Source organism: Pogona vitticeps, chromosome 3 (genome assembly GCF_051106095.1).
Source record: "Pogona vitticeps strain Pit_001003342236 chromosome 3, PviZW2.1, whole genome shotgun sequence".
NCBI lineage: Eukaryota > Metazoa > Chordata > Lepidosauria > Squamata > Agamidae > Pogona > Pogona vitticeps.
The window spans coordinates 34,161,284-34,180,519 of record NC_135785.1 but is presented as its reverse complement, the minus strand read 5'-3'; the positions used below and the strand labels follow the sequence as shown (position 1 = coordinate 34,180,519).

The window sequence follows — 19,236 nt, the reverse complement described above, 5'->3', positions numbered from 1 at the left end:
AGCAGGACAAGGGATAACTTAGAAATAAATAGGTCATCGGGCCCCATTAGCTGCTCAGGAAAGCCTATAAGTTAGTTGGTTAATGCCTCTTAAAGGACACCAGAAAGCAGGCTGAAATTAACATTGTCAGATGAATAGCATTCTAAGAACAGCATAAGCTCTTAAGGGCACCTGGTGTGAGTCCTTTTTATTACAGCTGCCCTAAACTAAAAACACGAAGACTGCAATAAAAATGGAAGAAACCATTTTTGAATTTTATCCCAAGACATTTTTTCCCTAGTGGAAAAAAATTAGAAACTTTGGGGATCATGGGTGTGTGTGTGTGATAAAATATTTTCTGAGTCAGAATGAATGATTTTTTAATGAGATTTATATAATATGTAAGGTAGCAGAGGGCAATGGCATCCATTCCGGAGTAGTGCATAGAGTGATAAGAGTAGGATTCAAGAGACCTTGTTTTAAATCCTCGTTCAGACATGGGAACTCACCAGGGCTATGGAACAGGTAAAACCACTGCTTAACTATCTCTCTTACCTTGAAAGCCCTATTAGGGTCACTGTAAGTCAGTTCTGACTTGATGGCACATAAAAACAACAAAGAAAAATTATTTCTGAGCACAGTATAGGCCTATAAAATGATCAAATCCAAAATGCATTTCTGCTTCAGTGGGTCCTGCCATTTTCATGAGAGAAACATACATGGGAACCTTTGCTGCTTGTGGACAGCCTTAACAAGGAAACCTTTACTCTACTCTGGTGAAGACAGTCTATAGTACAGGTACGACCTTTTTTGGCCCAAATAGTATATAATAGCCTACTCAGTTTTAATGGCAGCTGGTGTGAATCTTATTTTTGAATTACCACAAATTCTTCATTCATATCAGAACACTCCACAATTTAAAAATTATGGACATATATTAAATATACGGGGGGGGGGGATTAAAATTAAAATGTTAAAATAATTAGACTATTTTTTGACCAGAAGTGGTTAATTTGCCATTAAGTAACAATATTACATCTGTTGTTGCTTGCTAAGTTTTTTTTATGGAAAGGGAGAGTATAATTTATTTCTGTGTCTTCAGAATTTTCAAAAATGTTACTTCACTACATTCAATGCTAGATAGCTCAGTGGTTTAGGTATTTGGCTGCAGAGCCACAGGTTGGGAATTTAAATCTCTACTATGCCTCCTTGACAAAGGCTGGATTCAATGAGTCTTCCAGCTCTGCAATTCTAAGATTATTATTATTGTTATGAGTGATCTGTGTCTTTCACATTAGAGCAGTCTTATTGTATAGATCACAGGCCACATCTAGTCCACCTTGCCATTTTATCCAGCCCATTCATTTCAGCCTATGCATGGAGGGGGCACACATGTGTCCTTGCATGGGACAGGTGCATGCAGATGGGCATCTGTGCGGGTGGTTGGGCAGGTGTTCATGGGGGTGGGGGGAGTACATGCATGAGTGCTGGTGTCCATGTGGGCAGGCGGGGGGGTGCATGCAGGTGGGTGTCTGTGTGGGTATGTGAGTGCATACGTGTGTGTGCATGTTTCTGTTCCTTTGGCCCTCAAGGATGTTTAAATATCCGGTGTAGCCCTTGCGGTCAAAAGTTTGAAGACCCCTGGTATAGATTAAATATGTTCTGGTATTACACCTGAACCAAGTCAAGATGTGAAATTTTGCTTTTTAGATTATAGAAGTCATATTTTGCCACCCTGGTAAAAGTAGTAGAGATTTTCATCAAAAAACAAACAAACCCTGATGCATTCAAAATATGGTGTTGGAAGAAAGCTTATTTATTCATTTATTTGTTCACTTTATATACCACCCATCTACAGCAATCAAATCTGAACTCTCACTTAAAGTTCTACATAACTTTCTCCCAGGTAAATGAGTACAGAATTACAATCTCACAGCACATCCTAGGTATGTTTATTTACAACTCGTTGAACTAGTAAACCAACTTTGAACAAGACAGCCTGGCCATGATGGTTTGCAGAATTTTTCGATTTCTTCTGCAACCCCCCGCTCTATAGTGCTAGGCCTGATGAAGAGTTTTGCAGGACTTCAATGCTTGTTTGTTTTTTTGTGAGATTTCAGCGGTCTAAGAAACGAAACAAGGCTTTCTACCTTTGTTTCCAGAATCTGTGGAAGGATCATACTTTTTTTCTTTCATGCTGTCACTCTCTTTTGCACAAAAGTCCAGGAGGACTCCATGTGCTCAGTAAAAATAAACAAGTGCAACCTGCAACAAAATGTTCTACCTTAGAGTCGTCATTGTCATCGTTTAGTCGTGTCCGACCCTTCATGACCCCATGGATCAGAGTACACCAGGCCCTCCTGTCTTCCACTGCCTCCCGGAGTTGTATCAAATTAATGTTGGTAGCTTCGATGACACTGTCCAACCATCTCATCCTCTGTCACCCCCTTCTCCTCTTGCCTTCACACTTTCCTGACATCAGGGTCTTTTCCAGGGAGTCTTTTCTTCTCATGGGATGGCCAAAGTATTGGAGCCTCAACTTCAGAATCTGTCCTTCCAGTGAGCACTCAGGTTTGATTTCCTTTAAAAAGGATCGGTTTGTTCTCTTTGCAGTCCAGGGGACTCTCAAGAGTCTCCTCCAGCAACACAGTTCAAAAGCATCAATTCTTCGGCGGTCTGCTTTCTTTATGGTTCAGCTCTCACTTCCATACATCACAACAGGAAAAACCATAGCTTTGACTATGCGGACTTTTGTTGGCAAGGTGATGTCTCTGCTTTTTAAGATGCTGTCAAGGTTTGTCATCGCTTTTCTCCCAAGAAGCAGGAGTAGCTTGGAGCACTCCTTCTCAAAATTCTTCTTCTACTATGTCCTCTTGCCTTCTACAACTCCTTTGCTCCCCAATAATCAGTCAGCATCTGCCACCTAGTCAACATGCTTCATCTGTTGACAAGTGTTCTCAATTACAGATTTTTTTCTTGTACTTTTAAAAACCTGATACAACTGCACAGATGGTATCATACTGACTACTCAAGAATAAACACTCAGTGAAAAAGTCTGTTATTTGTACATGGCAGGCTTGGAGAACATGCTCCTCTCCAGATGTTTTTGGACAAAACCTCCCATACTCTTCTTTTAGCCACTGGCTATACTTGCACGAGCTGATGAGAACTGCTGGCCAAAAACAGGTGGAGGACTACAGTTGCTCAGCCTGACAATGGGAAACTTAGGTCTCCTTGTTTCATATCTCATGTATCACAGCTAGAGATGGGGATGAAGCACCAAAATGGCACTTCATACAATCACGGTAATGGAAATAAGGTGAGATCACTTGTTAGCTGTTTGTGTAGCAAGAGATTTGAACATGTGGCTTCATTATATTAAAGCAGTTTATGATGCAAATGGGCCTGCTCTAACTGTGCAAAAATAGGCCCATTTCAACTAACAGAATTTACAGAGTTGACTCAACAAAGCCACACCAATTTAGTGGGCTCATACAGAAAAATCAGGGAGCTGGACAGGGGACGGATTTTATCTGTCTTCAGTGTGGAAGGGATGGTCACTCTCGAATTAGCCTCCTCAGCCACACACTAGACACTGTTCCAAAACCTCTATTCAGAGCAGGCTACCATAATCTCTCGAGGCTGAAAGATACCTACAACAAACCACACAAAGTGACAGGGTTTTGGCCAAGGAGAAACAGAAGGGCTAATTTCTTAACTATAAGCAATTTGCTATTGAGGTCTATCCCAGAAGGTGTAAGTAATAGGATTCTGGCCAACGTCTGACACAATGAAGAGTCTTCCAAAAGAGATCATAAGTATTTTAAGAATTCAGAAAATTAGCATTCAAATAGATTCATCTTCATTACTTTTTAGAAAAACTTGTTGAAGTCTTCTCTAGTCAAATTTCAAATTTAGTTAGATTTAAGTTAAACAATCAAGACTACGCCTTGACAGATGTACAAAGGAAAAAGCAAATCTTTTTCTCAGAGATTATTCACCAGCTTGGGATTTCTGTTTCAAAATTTTCCTGTTTAATACAATACTTTAATTCCTTGTCATTATAGTAACAGCTCAGAGAGAAGCTTCCATAATTTTCTAGATATTCCATTAAGAAGTTTATTTCTCTATACCCTACCTATTTTTTATTTTCCTAAAAGCTTAAATGAAGATCCTACTATTGCTATTTGTAATTCAATTCAAAGCCCAAATTCTATGGTTCAGCAATGGAATGGTATATCTTGAAAACAGTGGAATCTCACTTCTTGAATGGAAAATAGCATCTGTTCAGAATACTTAAGGCTCACACTATCCTGCTTAAGGAAACATATTTGGACTAGATCAGAAGAGGGAAGCATATGGTCCTCCAGATATTATTGGACTACAACTCCCCTGATTCCTCACTATTGGCTTGCAAACCACATACAGTGGTGCCCCGCACAGCGAGGTTAATCCGTTCCGGATTAACCTTTGCTGTGGGAAACATCACACTACGGAACACAAAAAGGCATTAGAACGCATTAAACAGCGTTTAATGCGTTCCAATGCCAAAGAATACTCACCGTTGTGCGATGTTTCCCAGGGGCCGGCAGCCATTTTCGCGCCCTCCCCTCGCACAACGAGGGCGCCAAAATGGCTGCCATCAGCTGTCCGTCAGGTCCAAAATGGCCACCGGAACAGCCGAAAGGGGCCGGGGTGCAGCGTTTTCGCGCCCTTGGTAAGCAAGGGGAGTGTGCGAAAACGCTGCCAGAAGCCCCGAAATGGTTGCGCGCAGCCATTTCGGTGCTTCCGCAGCGTTTTCGCGCGCTCCCCTTGCTTACCAAGGGCGCGAAAACGCTGCGCCCCGGCCCCTTTCGGCTGTTCCGGCGGCCATTTTGGACCCGACGGACAGCTGATCGGTGGGTCAAGCGAAGGTCGGTAAGCGAGCAGCTTACCGACCTTCGCTCTGTGAATTACCGCCTATACGGGCACCGTTTTGTGATCGCATTTGCGATCGCAAAAACTGCCTCGTAGAGCGAATTCATCGCTCTACGAGGCGCCCGTTGTGCGAGGCACCACTGTACTGTACATAAGAGTTCCAGACCAATAGTATTTAATTCACCATGTAGCTTCACTGCAACTGCCATCAGTTCTGCCCAGCATACCTAAGGATAAATTATCATGGGAAGGATTACATGCACTAGACAATCTACAGAGACTCTATATCATATGGCCAGAATCCTTTTTGTCCTACAAAATCCCATGCAAGCAATCCCATGAGCAATGGGTTTATTTATTTTATTTATTTAGTTATTCTATTTATATCCCACCTATCTGGTCTTGCAACCACTCTAGGCAGCTAGTGCATTGTGTACCTGGTCTTCCTCTGGTTGTGCAGTTGATTGTGTTTGTGATCACTTATGTGACAGACATCCTGGGAAATGGGAAAATGCTATGCTTTCATATGTGGTAAAATACAATAAAATTTATACTGTGACTGAAATCCCTTATGTTCTCCACTCTGTTAACAACTGTATAATGTAATAATAATAAAGTCAATTCTGATGTATCACAATCCTTTTCAGGATTTTCTAGATAGAGAATACTGAGTAGTGGTCCACCATTCCCTTCTTCTGGAGGCACCCTGGGACTGTGCAGCTTTCCCAAGGCCACGTAGGTTGGCTTAGTGGGGAACTGAACTCTCATCCTCTGTTTCTACAGCCTGAAACTTAAACCACTGAATTATTTTGAAGAAATTAACCTTGATAAGTTGTTTCCCAAAATCATTAAGAAAAATAATAGGTGAGTTATTGGAGTAGACCTTTGGTCTAGATGGGTGGGATAGAAATCAAATAAATAAATAAATAAATAAATTTATTTACAGTATTTGATTTATACCCCGCCCATCTGGTCTAGAGGACCACTCTAGGCGGCTTCCAACATCACACAAAGCAGTAAAATAACACAAAATATTACATAAGTCATAAAAACAAATATAATATGAAGGCCAATAAGAAATAAATAAAAGAAAAATGAAAAAAAGATCAGATATCAGATGGAGGGAAGGCTTGAATATATAGCCATGTTTTTAATTGACTTTTAAAGGCACCCAGCGTAGGGGCCGCACGAAGCTCCAGAGGAAGGTTGTTCCAGAGGTGAGGAGCCACCGCCAAGAAGGCCCGGTTTTGTGTCTTTTCCTTCCGGGCCTCTCTCGGCTTTAGGCTCCTCTGCCTCACCTCCTGACTTGCGCGAGTGATCCGGGTAGATCTTGGTGGGAGCAGGCGTTCCACCAAATATCGAGGTCCTAAACTGTTTAGGGCCTTATAAGTAAGCATTAAAACTTTGAAGTCGAGTTTTAATATACTGAAATGAAGAGGCAGCCAATGCAGCATGGCCAGAGTAGGAGAAATATGCTGGTATTTTCTCACTCCACTAAGGAGTCTGGCCGATGCATTCTGCACCACCTGAAGTTTCCGCATCAGCCTCAAAGGCAGCCCCACGTAGAGCGTGTTACAGTGGTCTGATCTTGAGATTACGAGCTCATGCACCAAGGTAGTGAGTGCCCCTGTGTCGAGATAGGGCCGCAGCCGGGCTATCCACCAAAGGTGGAAAAAGGCGGTGCGGATTACCAATGCCACCTGCATTTCCATGGTGAGCGTCGGGTCCAGATATACCCCCAAGCTGCGGACCCCACTCTTCACGGCCAGGGTCACCCCCCCCCAAATGTGGGAGTGTCACCCAAGCCACCAACCACGGGGGCTCCCACCCTCAGTACTTCCATCTTGTCCGGGTTCAGCCTCAGCCCATTTTTCTGCATTCATTCCAGTACGGTCCCAAGGCAGCGCTGGAGGGACAGGATGACATCATCTGCAGTTGGTGAAAAGGAGATGTAGAGCTGAGTGTCATCAGTATATTGATGACACAGTGCCCCACACCCCCTGATGACCCCACCCAGCGGCCTCATATAGATGTTGAACAGCATTGGGAAGATAATCGACCCATGTGGAACCCCACAGCTGAAACTCCACGGGGCTGAAACACTCTCCCCAAGCTGTACTCTCTGGGGTTGGTTCTCCAAGAAGGAACGGAGCCAGGCAAGTGCCAGGCCACCAATTCCCAATTCAGAGAGCCTCCCCAGGAGGATACCGTGGTTGACGGTATCAAAGGCTGCTGAGATGTCAAGGAGGACCAACAGAGACACTTTGCCTGTCAGCCTCCCTCAAGAGGGCATCATACAGGGCGACCAATGCTGTTTCTGTACCATGGCACAGCCTGAAGCCTGACTGAAATGGATCCAGGGAATCTGTTTCATCCAAGTGCGCCTGGAGCTGGTCAGCCACCACCTTCTTGTCCATTTTGCTTATGAAAGAAACATTGTCGACGGGCCTGTAATTGTCAATTTCGTCTGCCGCCATATTAAATGTGGAAACCTGCCCTCAAGGAAAGACCTGTTTATTATTGCTGTGGCCCGTTTTGTTGTTATCGGCCTGGCTGCTTTGATTAGATAGGCCGGGCAAGGGTCAAGGGAAGAGGAGGAGGCCCGACAGCGATCAAGCACCTTGTCCACATTATCAGGCATCACAGGCTGAAAGGAATCGAAAGTTACCGGAGAAGACGGAAAGCTAGACATCTCAGCTCGACTCACTGTGTTCAAAAAAGGAGAGAGCTCCCAGCGGATGGCCTCCACTTTAGATTTTTAAAAGGCTGCAAATTGGTCTGGTGAAAAACTAGGGGGAGGCCCATTACCCGGACCAATTCCGGATAGGTCGCACACTATACGGAATAACTCTGCCTGCTGATTTGAAGCTTCGCTTATCCGGTTAGCGAAGTATGTTCGACAAGCAGCCTTCACCTTATTCAGGTAAAGGTTAGCTGCAACCCTGACAGCTATCCAGTTATAATCTGTCGGGTTCTTCCTCCACCTACGCTCTAGCCTTCTCCTAATAAATAAGTTCTAAATGACAATTTTAAAAAAAAAAACAGCAAAAGCTATCTTTGCCATTATAAACTAGACTGAACTGTCACTATGAGTCAGTGTGTTGTCAACTGTCAATCACTGAACCAAACCCCTAACGGCATGGAATAAAAATAGTTTGTCCCAAAGGGAACCCCCCCAACACAACATTTAAGTTCAATGTAACTACATCTAATTAAGTGGCTATTATTACAATCCTTGATATACCCCTGAAGAGACTCTGTTCCACACATGACAAAGCAGGATGTTCTCATCTGATCATCTTAATTGCTATGGTTAATTATAGCTCATCAAAAAGAGATGAGCATAGAACATGTTAAATGAGACGAGATTTTGTGTGGCATTTGTGCATCTTACTCTGGATTTTTTTTTTCAAATGAGGAGATTGAAGCAATATTTGACACTAGACATGGGGACGAATAAAAATGGCAATTCGTTTTGATCTGTTATTTGTCAAGGTTAACAAATCAACGAATATGAATATACAGATATTCTTTGATGAATTGAATAATCAGTCTGTCGATTCTTCTGCACTTTAAATGGCTATAACACTGACCCCGATGACCTAGTCTCTGGTCTTCTTCAGATGCCCAGTGAGTTGGGGGGGATGCCTGCAGAGGTTGCACATAGCAGCAACATAGACTGTGGCACTGCTGGTTAAACCACTGAGCCACTGGGCTTGTCCCTCAGAAGATTAGTACTGCAGTTTGAATCCATGCGACCGGTTGAGCTATGTCCCATTGCTTTCACCCAACTTCTGCCTTCTGGGGCAGTAGAGAAGGCTAGGAGGCCGGAATGAACAGGCATGAATAACTGGAATGCCCAGGAAGGCTGGAATTATGAAATATGTATAAATATGCATTACTGAGATTTTTTGGAATAAATGAATCAGCGGATATTGATCCTGGAGACAGGAAGGGACATGTCACATACAGAACATCGCAGGAGGAGGGAGCAAATTGGTTAGGTTTGGGTGGGGCTGAACCTGGCCCTCTTGGCATGGGGAAGCCTGAGGAGGGTAGGACACTGAAGTCAGCAAGCAGCATTTGAAAATCAAGTCTGAGGAAGTTGGAATGAGCATTCAGGCCTTTTGGAAGTGGAAGGAACTGCAAGACTCAGAAAGTTGTGTCATGCAGACACCAACGTAAACTTTTGGAGTGGACACATCGAGCACTGAGGAAGTTGGCAGCAAGGTAAACAGTGGCGGTGAAGTGCTGCTGAGCCCCTGGGCTTCTTGTACTGCTGTTGCTGTTGTTGTCCATCTTGGTATGGGAGACACCTGGACAGGCTTTGGGGGAATCACAGAAGAAAAGGGACCAAGCCTGGTGCTACTAATGGTGGTTAATCCACAGGGCCGTGGGGCTGTCAGAAACAGATGCTCTGCAATCTGAAGCTGTGCGATGGGGCGATGCCCAGACAGGCTTTGGGTGGGTCTGAGACTGGCCTAGGAAACTCACCTGTCACTCACCACCAATGTCTAACTAGACTTGCTGACAACCTTCAAACAAACAAAGATGCTTGTTTAGAACTAGAAAGCTGGGGGGGTTGCAACTTGGCTGCTGAGACTGCCTGGATGTGATAAAGATAGCCCTCTGAGGTTTTGGAGGAGCTGAGACAGGCTGGTCTTCTTGGCACATTCGGGATCCCCAGGGCCAGCTTTGGTTGTGCCAACTGCCAAGAGGCCTGGCTGGCCCTCTTGCCACATTTGAGGATGAGGACAGGCTTTGCATGTGCCAAGAGAGAGTTGACTGGCACTCTAATCATGTCCAGGGGTGCCGGGACAGACTCTGGGTGTGCCAAGAGAGGGTTTAGGCTTAGACGCCAAGAGGGCTGGCCTGGGTCTGCCCCAAACAAAGGCTATCTGTGCATCACCCCATCACCATATTGCCCGGCTTCAGATTGCAGAGCTGATCAGGTTTAACCCATGCCAGGCAGGAGTTCTCTCCTCCCAGTCAGGGAGGGAGAAGGTGGGACAAACAGCCTGCTGGGACTATGTCACCCAGCAGGCAGGCAGGAAAGCAGAAGGTGGAACAAACTTAGTCCGCCGGGTCTACGTAACCTAGCAGGCAGGTACGCAGAGAGGAATTTAACAGTTCTCTGCCTGCTGCTCTGACTTGATCCAGCAGGCAGGCAGGCATTCAACAGTTCTTGGCCTGCTGGTCTCATCCAATTCAACAGTTCTCAGCCTGCCAGTCTGACTTGATCCAGCAGGCAGGCAGGCAGGCGTTCAACAGTTCTTGGCCTGCCGGTCTGACTTGACCCAGCAGGCAGGAGTTCAACAATTCTCGGCCTGCTGGTCTGACCTGATCCGGCAGGCAGGCAGGCAGGGGTTCAATGGTTCTCAGCCTGCCGGTCTGACTTGATCTAGCAGGCAGGCAGGCAGGAGTTCAACAGTTCTCAGCCTGCTGGTCTGACTTGATCCAGCAGGCAGGCAGGCAGGCAGGCAGGCAGGAGTTCAAAAGTTCTCAGCCTGCTGGTCTAACTTGATCCAGCAAGCAGGCAGGCAGGAGTTCAACAGTTCTCAGCCTGCTGGTCTGACTTAATCTAGCAGGCAGGCAGGCAGGGGTTCAATGGTTCTCAGCCTGCTGGTCTGACTTGATCCAGCAGGCAGGCAGGATTTCAACAGTTCTCAGCCTGCTGGTCTGACTTGATCCAGCAGAAAGGCAAGCAGGTACGACTTGTTTGGAACTTGGCTTGAAGAGGCAACTGGAATCAGCAGCTGAAGTTCTGACTGAGGGGCAGGTTTACAGGAAGGCAGGCAGGTAGGCAGGTCTTTGTTTTTCAGGAGGCCTGGAGAGTGATCAGGTGGGCAGGCAGGTGGGCACAGGCAGGCAGGCAGTGTGTTAAGGGAGAGACAGTCATTGGGACCCTATCTCTTTGGGTTCAGTGAGGGGAAGCCCAACAAGGGAAGGTTCACCTTAATGAACTTATCTCCACAGTAACAGGATCCAAATGCAAGCAGAGTGGTCAGAGTATGTCTCCGAGATGGGAAAACACGTGCTCACTCTGAACGCTGGTGGGGGGGGGGAATGGAAAGGAGATCCATGACCACATTGGACAACTCTGGCCATGTGGTTAGTTTCCTAGCCCAGTAATGGAGGGGATCTGACTGGGTGGGCTGAGGGGGCTCAACCAGATATTCTCGCACCATTATCACTGCTGAATCCTTCTCAGCCGGCTGTCTTTCCTGTGAGGCAAGTGCCACGGTCACCACAGAGTTCCAGTAATGTTGGTGGTGAATTGAGCCTTCACCAGGTGAAGTCCTTCCCTGTGGTTTGGGCAAACCACCCTGCCCCTCATGGCCTGATGTTCCCATCACCCAACGCAAGCATTGTGGCCCCAGTGCCCTGCAGACCTCAGTGGAGAACTCCGTTCTCCACTCCTTGAGGTCTGAGGTGCATGCTGCCAAGCCCCCTTTGATTCGAGGATCACACAGGCAAGCCATGTGGTAAGCTTTGTCACTGTAGACAGGATGGAGTCACCTCTGCACACCTGCCTGCAAGCTCTTCATCAAAGCCCTGGTCCGTGGAACGAGGGAGTCTCCAGGGACCGAACGAGGGCATGAATCAGGGGGATGACCTGCCCCAGGCTTGCCATATAACCACACAAGATGTCCGTGGTTTCCAGGAATGGCTTGAGCACCTCCACCATCTGGCATAGGGCCAGCCAATCTTTGGCACTGATGCCCACCCCTCTCCCCCCCCCAGGCAGAATGGGAATGGAGGACATTATGTCCTCCAAAATGTCCTTCTGCTCCACCAGGCGGGACACCATGGTGTAGGTGGAGTTCCACCTGGTGGGCACGTTTGTCAGGAGAACGTGGGTCTCCTGACCCAACTCCTCCTACTCTCACACAGCCAGCGGGCAGCTTTCAGGCTGTAGGAGAAGGGGCCCATCAGTTGGCGGCATTGCTCTTGGAGTGCCCACATCTCCCGGCTGCCTGCGTCCCACTTGGGCTTGGCATGGCTGCCCAAGTTCTCTGTGAGGGGAGGTCATACCAGGGGACAAATAAATGCAGAAACCGGTGGAAGGCTTGGGATTCCATGACAGACAATGGAAGTCCGAGCAGGGCAATCGTCTTGGTGATGAGACAAGTGGCTGCCTGCTGGGCCTTGCCCTTCGACTGCCAGCTGAAGGTCATGGTGGACCCAACGGGTGCCATTTCATGGAGTGTGGCCTGTCTCATGCTCCTAACCCCCAAAACCCCTGGGGCTGCCTTTTTGAAAGGAGGTGCCTCCTCCTGCCTCCCCTGGAGCTTCTCTTTTCCCTCTCCCAGACAACACGAATGAAGTGCCTTCCCTGGACAGGAGCCTTGGGTGGTGCCTCTCCAGATGTTGGTGGAGAGCAGTGGAGGACAGATGCCTGGGATCTTACCCCCTCTGGACCACCCCAAGGCAGGTATTGCAGCATGCCAGTTGTGGGTCATCACTGATAGCCATGAAAAGATCTCACATGGTCCCTCTGCCATGTTTGCCCAAAACGAGGACCCACTGCCTGCCCATGACTGCTGGAGTGGAAGAACCCTGTGTCCCAAGGGTGCTGCTGGTCTGGGAGGAGGGAATAGATGACTTTGGGGACAAGAGTGATGTGGGGCCTGTGAAGCCTGCCCTGCCATTACTGGTTCCAAATTGGACTGGGGATCTTTGGAAACCAGTAACTCCTCAGATTCCTCTAGGAAGAGCAGAGGCAGTTCTTTTGGCACCTCTGGAAGCTTTGGTTCCATGCCTGCCTGCAAGGCCACAAGAGGAGGGACAGTGGCATTGGTTATCATAGACGTGGTTGTGCACATGGTGGTCATGATGACGGTGCTGCTACCTATACTGCGTAGTTTCACAGTCTTCTTCCCCTTGGATTGCCCCTGAAGAAATTCCTTCATTTTCTACTGCCTGCCTAACAAACCAAGTAAACAAATAAAGCAATGGAGATTGAGGAAGGAAACTAATAGAGGGTCAAGAGAGTGTGTATAAATTTTATTTTTAGAATGATGGTGGTGTAATTCTTTTACTAAAATGTGACCTGCCTGCCTAAACAAAGCCCCCCCCCTCAGTATAATGTAATTGGGAAATCCCCCCCCCACAACCCACTGTGGCAGAGAAGCCAAAAAAGTCCAAAAAGAAAAGCCGTGCCAGTGAAGTCTCAGACACCCCTCCCCAAATAAGTTTTGAAAGAAAAAGGAATGATGGATCCAGCCACCCACAAAATTCCCTGAGAGACACAAGCCTCTCTAAAATGAACTTTTGAAAACTGAATATAAAGGAAAAGAGATTCCACAGTCACACAAAGAAAGTCCCCCCAACGACACACACACACACACACACACAAGCCTCCAGGGGAAAAGAAGTTTTAATTGATTTGAATTTGAAATGAAATTAAGCCCTTCCGAAGAAGTAATCTAAGCCACTGGTTCTTAACCTTTGTTACTCAGATGTTTTTTGACTGCAACTCCCAGAAGCCTTCACCATCAGCTCTGCTGGCTGAGGTTTCTGGGAGTTGCAGTTCAAAAACACCTGAGTAACAAAGGTTAAGAACCACTGGTCTAAGCTACCTGAAATCCCTCCCCAAATTTCCAGTAAAGTTGATGATGATTGATGAATGATGATGAAAAAGAAAAATATAAGTCTTTGCTTTGCTGCCGCAAAAGTGAAACTGCAAGACCACCAGCAAGCCAGCGAGGAGCAATTGTTCTCACTCCGGAGAGCACGAACAGAAGTGAGGGAAGGCCGGATGGGAGAAGCTGATATAAACTGTCTGTAAAAGTAGATATACCTTTCAGCAGCGCTATTGGCTGCTGGGTATGCCAATCCAGGTCTCTGTCCTGATTAGCTAGAGCTTCTAATTGATGCCAGGAAGCTCAGAGTAACGAATATAGACGAATATGAATGGATCGACAAAACCAAGGAAATACTCATCAAGCCATATTCGTCAAGCTATATTCGTCCTGATTTAAAATTTTACAAATACGGATCGATGAATATGTGATGAATCAGCTATATTCCTCAGAAATACTCCATTTTTATATCCGTCCCCATCTCTATGTGACACCTCATATGCTACCCAGGAGTCTCGATAACATCAGGAATAACTGATAAAAAGTAAAGCCAAATTGGATGAGAAGCTTAATTTATTTTCTGCAAGTACCAGTGCATTGCAAATGGTACATAGAATTAAATTATTATCATGTGCAGGAGATACTGATGGACCCTGATGTTTTATGATGAGAGATAAAAGCCTTTTCCCATGTTAACACATCTTATAATAACACTTCCAATTTACTTCTGTTCAGCCGTTGTCAAATGCAGGTGGACTGTATGTATATATCGTGAGAAAATTCTTCTTGATCACAAAGAATATTAAGTGATCTCCCATTAGGCTGCTATAAAAGCTTCAGTAAAATGTGTAGTGATATATGTTTCCAAAAGTTTCATGTAGTAATGAGGGATTGGGACAACATGCCGATCTTGGGCATAATACATTGCAAGCAGCAATATTATCTGTTAATGTTATTTTTGGGAAAGAGGTAACAAGGGTATAAAAGGCAACTTTCCAGAAATATCATAATGACTGCTGATATACAGCAGGAACCTCATGCCCTTTTCTGTTGCACTTGGTGGGGCTTTTCTGGATCACATGTACACAGGTATCTAGGATCTCTCTGTGTGGTGTAAGCCCTGGTGGCAGCAAGTCAGAGAGAGTGGGATTGCTCCACTCGTGGCAAAGAGGATACTCACCACAATATGATGACTAATCCTCCTAGAACAGTGGTGGGGAAAGTGCAGCTTAGTGGCTGCATGCAATCCTCAGCCTAAAAGTTGACCCAGCACCCCACAATCCCCCTCCAAAAATCATTGTTTTTATATATTCAGAAAGCTTCTTTGCACTCCCCAGTGGGAGAACCAACTCTGCCAGGAGGTGGGGTTTGTTTTGTTTTTTGCCCCGACCCAGTTATTTTAGATCTGTAGTTTTTCTTCTAAAACCTGAAGTGACTTCAATTAACTTCCGTTTTTGAAAGCCTAGAAGAATCTCAGAAGAACCTAATAGTCAGGATAAATCACAGACCTCTTATGCAGCATTAGAAGATGTGGTGTGTGATGGAGGTGTTAATGATTAAAAAGCAGTTTGGAGTGTATGAGGGCAGTAGCGGCCTTCTAAGACCATGGAGTGAATATGTGGAGCTCCTGCACCTCTGGAAGTGGCTTTTTCCTGTACTATAACTCTGTATTAAGGAAGTGGGTGACCAATATTATATATTCATTTAAAAAAAATAAAAAGGAACAACAAGCAACCTTTTTTCACTTACAAGGGCATTCCTATATATACAACAAATAACATAGCTACATTACTTGTATGGGAAATATTGCTTTTGAAAAATAACATTCTGGGATCTGCTGGTGGTAGGTGTGGCCAAAGAGTCCTTCTTAACCCATTTTTCCATATACAAATGTTTGTTACAAGTAACAAGTACTTGTTACAATACTTGTTACATACTTCCTTGCCCAGTTATGGCTGAATTTCCCATTTTCTATCTCTTTCTCCTTCACACATCCAGGGGAAAGTAATGCAAGCCATTCTGCTGGCAAGTGGTCAAAATCCTGTTGCATAGTGTAGTAAATCACGCTACTGAAGGCCCACTGAATCAATGGGGATTTGGTAAGTCCACTCTATAAGGTCCATTAATTCAATGGGATTTATGAAGGAGTAGACTCACCAAATCCCCATTTCAGTGGGCCTACTGTAATGTGATTTATTGGGCTCTGCAACAGGATTTGGCTATTATATTTCTTTCCCATTGGGAGTAATAAAAAGGTTCAAGGTGGGTCCTGAAAAAGTCACGAAGTAAAGGGAAAAATCTCACTTCCACCTTCTGCCTTGCCAGCAGGAGGCCTGGCTGAGCACCGAATATGGCAATTAACCCCACTACAGAGTCTCAGTAGCTGCTGCTACTGAAGAGACATCTGAAAATTGATATTAAAAAATCAGCAGTGATCTGAAACATTGATATAAATGTGCTAAGTTGAAATTTCTGGGTAAACATAAATGTTTTCATGCGATGCTGAAAAGCCCTGAGTAAGGATACTAAGCAGAACAAGTGAAATAAAAATTCCTTAAGCGGTGTGCCACCCTAGGAAAGAACTTTCTTGTCCTTCTTTTCTATTGACCCAAGATGTGCCATCTGCTCAATCATTTTTCTCAATATTAAAGTTTAATTACATTTGGAGGATCAATTCTTCCAATTAGTAATGTTCAGAGAGATGGCTGTGTTAATTTGTTTTATCATTAACAAAAGCAAAGTACTGTGGCATCTTTAAGATTATCAAATTTATTTCAGTGTGCACTTCAAGAATCTAAAGAAGTGGCTTGTAATCCCAGAAAGCTCAAACCAAACTGAATTTATTAGTCTGGGAGACACAGCAATACATTTCCTTTTGTTATTCTTCCACTGAGTAAGCTTCTATACCAGCCATAGCTGTCTAAAATCAGCAGCCATTCTTCATAATAGAGTATCACTTGAAGGATCAGTTTGGTAAACACATTCACAACCTGATCCTGTGCAATGGAACAAAATGACACATAAGATCTGGCACTGAGCACCTAGAATTAGATGAAGCAGACAGCTCATCCCGTTGATCCAATGCTGGGATTCAGCTCTACCCTTTATAGCCAAACCCCATCTCAGAAACTCTAGCACTGTGGGATCTGTGCCCACTTCTAGTACCATCTGTCATTAAGTGATTCATGGGCATGAGCCACTGTTTGTTGTCTCTACAACTGAAGTGGGGCCACAAGATCAGGTTATCCATAAATGTTGGCATAAAACATTTTGGGATTTTGTACCCAATTCGCAGCGAATGGAGTGCTATTTTTTCATAAGTTAACACTGAATTTTACTTTCTTTTTTCCTTTACTTAATGGCCAAAATCCTGTTGCAGAGTGTAGTAAACTGTACTCAAGTAGACCCATTTAGGGGATCTGATGAGTCAATTCCTCTGTAACTTCCATTGATTCAAATAAGCCTACTCTAATTGCATCTTACTATGCTAAGCAACAGGATGCTGACCAATGTGTAGTTTCCACATTAGTCACCATTGAGGAAAGAGGTAAATAACACAGCTAAGCTGCTAACTAAAAATAATGCAAGTTTCCAGTTCAGAGAGACATTACCTTCTTACATGCTGTGACAGAACTTCCAAGACTGCTTGCTGAACTATCTGTGCCAACACTTTGGTGCTCTGAGACTTCATACATCAGTGGGGATTCACAGTTACTGAAGAGAAAAATTGAAAAAAGAATCAGTTACACCATTTAAAGTTTTATCCAACTCATTTCACTCCATTTCTTGCAGGTCGCCTAGTTAAGAGCACCACATGGATTAGGTCCATTTTGTTATTTTTGGAGGTGTGCTCTTCAATAAAAGTTTGATGCCTTTTAAAAGCTAGAATACTGAGCTTTGTGGACATAATAGCATCTGCCCACCTTCATGAAATATTCTCTTTTCCTTCAAGCAACCAGTTAAAAGGAGGTAAATTCACTCAACTGGACAAGATGCCACCATCAGAGAAATCGCATACTACATCTCATCCTGAGTCACCTATATCCTACCCCCAAAAAGTAAATTACAGCTGTTCAGAGACAAAAAAAAATACAATGGGAGTGACTGAAGCTGGTAGCCCAAGCAGACTATGTTTATTATAATAGACCAGAAACTGTTAATGTGGGCTGGATGCCTGATTTTTTACTGCATTTGTGCTATACAGTACTAAAATGTAGACTCCAATGAAAAGCATGGATACAAAGCAATCTTTCTCAATGTGGCACCTTCCTGATACACTGGACTATTTGTTTGTTTGTTTGTTTGTCCCATCATCACCAGCCATCACACTATACCAGCTGTGGACAAAGATTGATGTTGTTCAAGATGTCATAGGGATACCAAGTTGATACAGAAGATAACATGGCTTAAAACTATTGTAATTAGGCACAATATCGTAATTTAGAACTGATGCCACTCTTTCTAATGTTGCTACTGGATTAGCTTTATTTATTTATTTAAATATTTCAGCACTGCCTTTCTCCTTAAAAGGATACAAGGGAGCTCACATCATTAGAAAGACAACGTTCACAAGCTAAAAATAATTAGTACAAACATAATAAAAGAGAATTTAAAAGTATTATATTAAAAATGGTAATTAAAATCAACAGTAAAAAGACATTTTAAAGAAACAGAGCACAACAAACTATTTAAAAAACCCTCCAAGACAGCCGGTTATTAAGAGAAAGCCTGTCTGAAAAGAAAGGTCCTTGCCTGCATGTGGGAAGACAGCAAAGATGAGGCCAGCCTGACATCCCATGGGAGGGAAGAACTCAGACTTCGTTAATGATCATTCAGAAAACAAAAGCCTTCAATGTTACCATCAAAGTAGTTTCCCTGAATTGTCCACGTAGATGGCATCTGTCACCACAAACCAATGTGCTACATAATGGTCACATAGTGTGTACCACGAATCTGCAAAGGTAGCTAGCTCTTCCTACGTGCTGTTGCTCATGTTCTATATCTCATTGTCTGGGGATGCACTGCTGTATTTGAAGAGCATGCTTAGTTTATAAAAAAAGAGGCTTAAGGAGTAGATAGATTCCACCTCCCTATACTCCAAACTCATATTTTATGGCAGTAGATCTAGGACAAATTTTAAAAGACCCTTATTTACATAATTAATATGGAGCTCTTTTTTAAAAGTGGTAACTTTGCATGCTGCAAAGCAATGTGCTAGCTTCCAACACTTTATTTTCAATTAAATCTCTATCCCATGTGGTTCCCAGAGGCACCCTTAGAAAAGTGCAGGCAAGCTGCAAGCTCAGCACTTCAATTTTAAGGGTCTTCAGGTGCTCAAGATACAGTCATGTGAAAAAGAAAGTACACTTTCTTTGAATTCTATGGCTTTACATATCAAGACATAATAAAAATAATAAAACCTGAAAAGGAGAAAAACTAAAGATTGTGTTTACCTATTTTTCAGACCTCTTAAGGACAAGATAATTTTTATTATGTCCTGATATGAAAAAGCACAGAATTCAGAGAGGGTATATTTTTATTTTCACATTACTACAAAATGAAAAATGTTAAGCAGAGAGGAAGGACAATCCTGGAGAGGCAGGACCCAGCATCCTTATGACAAAATGGGATGGCAGGAAGTGAAGGGTGAGGTGAAATTTTACATGTGTATGTTAACTAGGGCAGGTGGTGTAGTGTATGCTATGATGTTGCATGCATTTTGCTAATTTTGGGGATAATACCTGTTTCATGTTTT

General features: G+C 44.2%; 1 protein-coding gene across 7 annotated transcripts in view; it reads right to left on the bottom strand.

The window, feature by feature from the left end:
- SPHKAP (SPHK1 interactor, AKAP domain containing) overlaps positions 1–19,236 on the bottom strand; it is an 88,318-nt gene that overhangs the window by 50,707 nt on the left and 18,375 nt on the right. For all 7 annotated transcript variants that reach the window (XM_020792629.3, XM_072996008.2, XM_072996010.2 and 4 more), the window contains exon 2: positions 17,093–17,195. In XM_020792629.3, the coding sequence (XP_020648288.3) occupies positions 17,093–17,195 (103 nt within the window). The remainder of the gene's footprint in view (positions 1–17,092; positions 17,196–19,236) is intronic.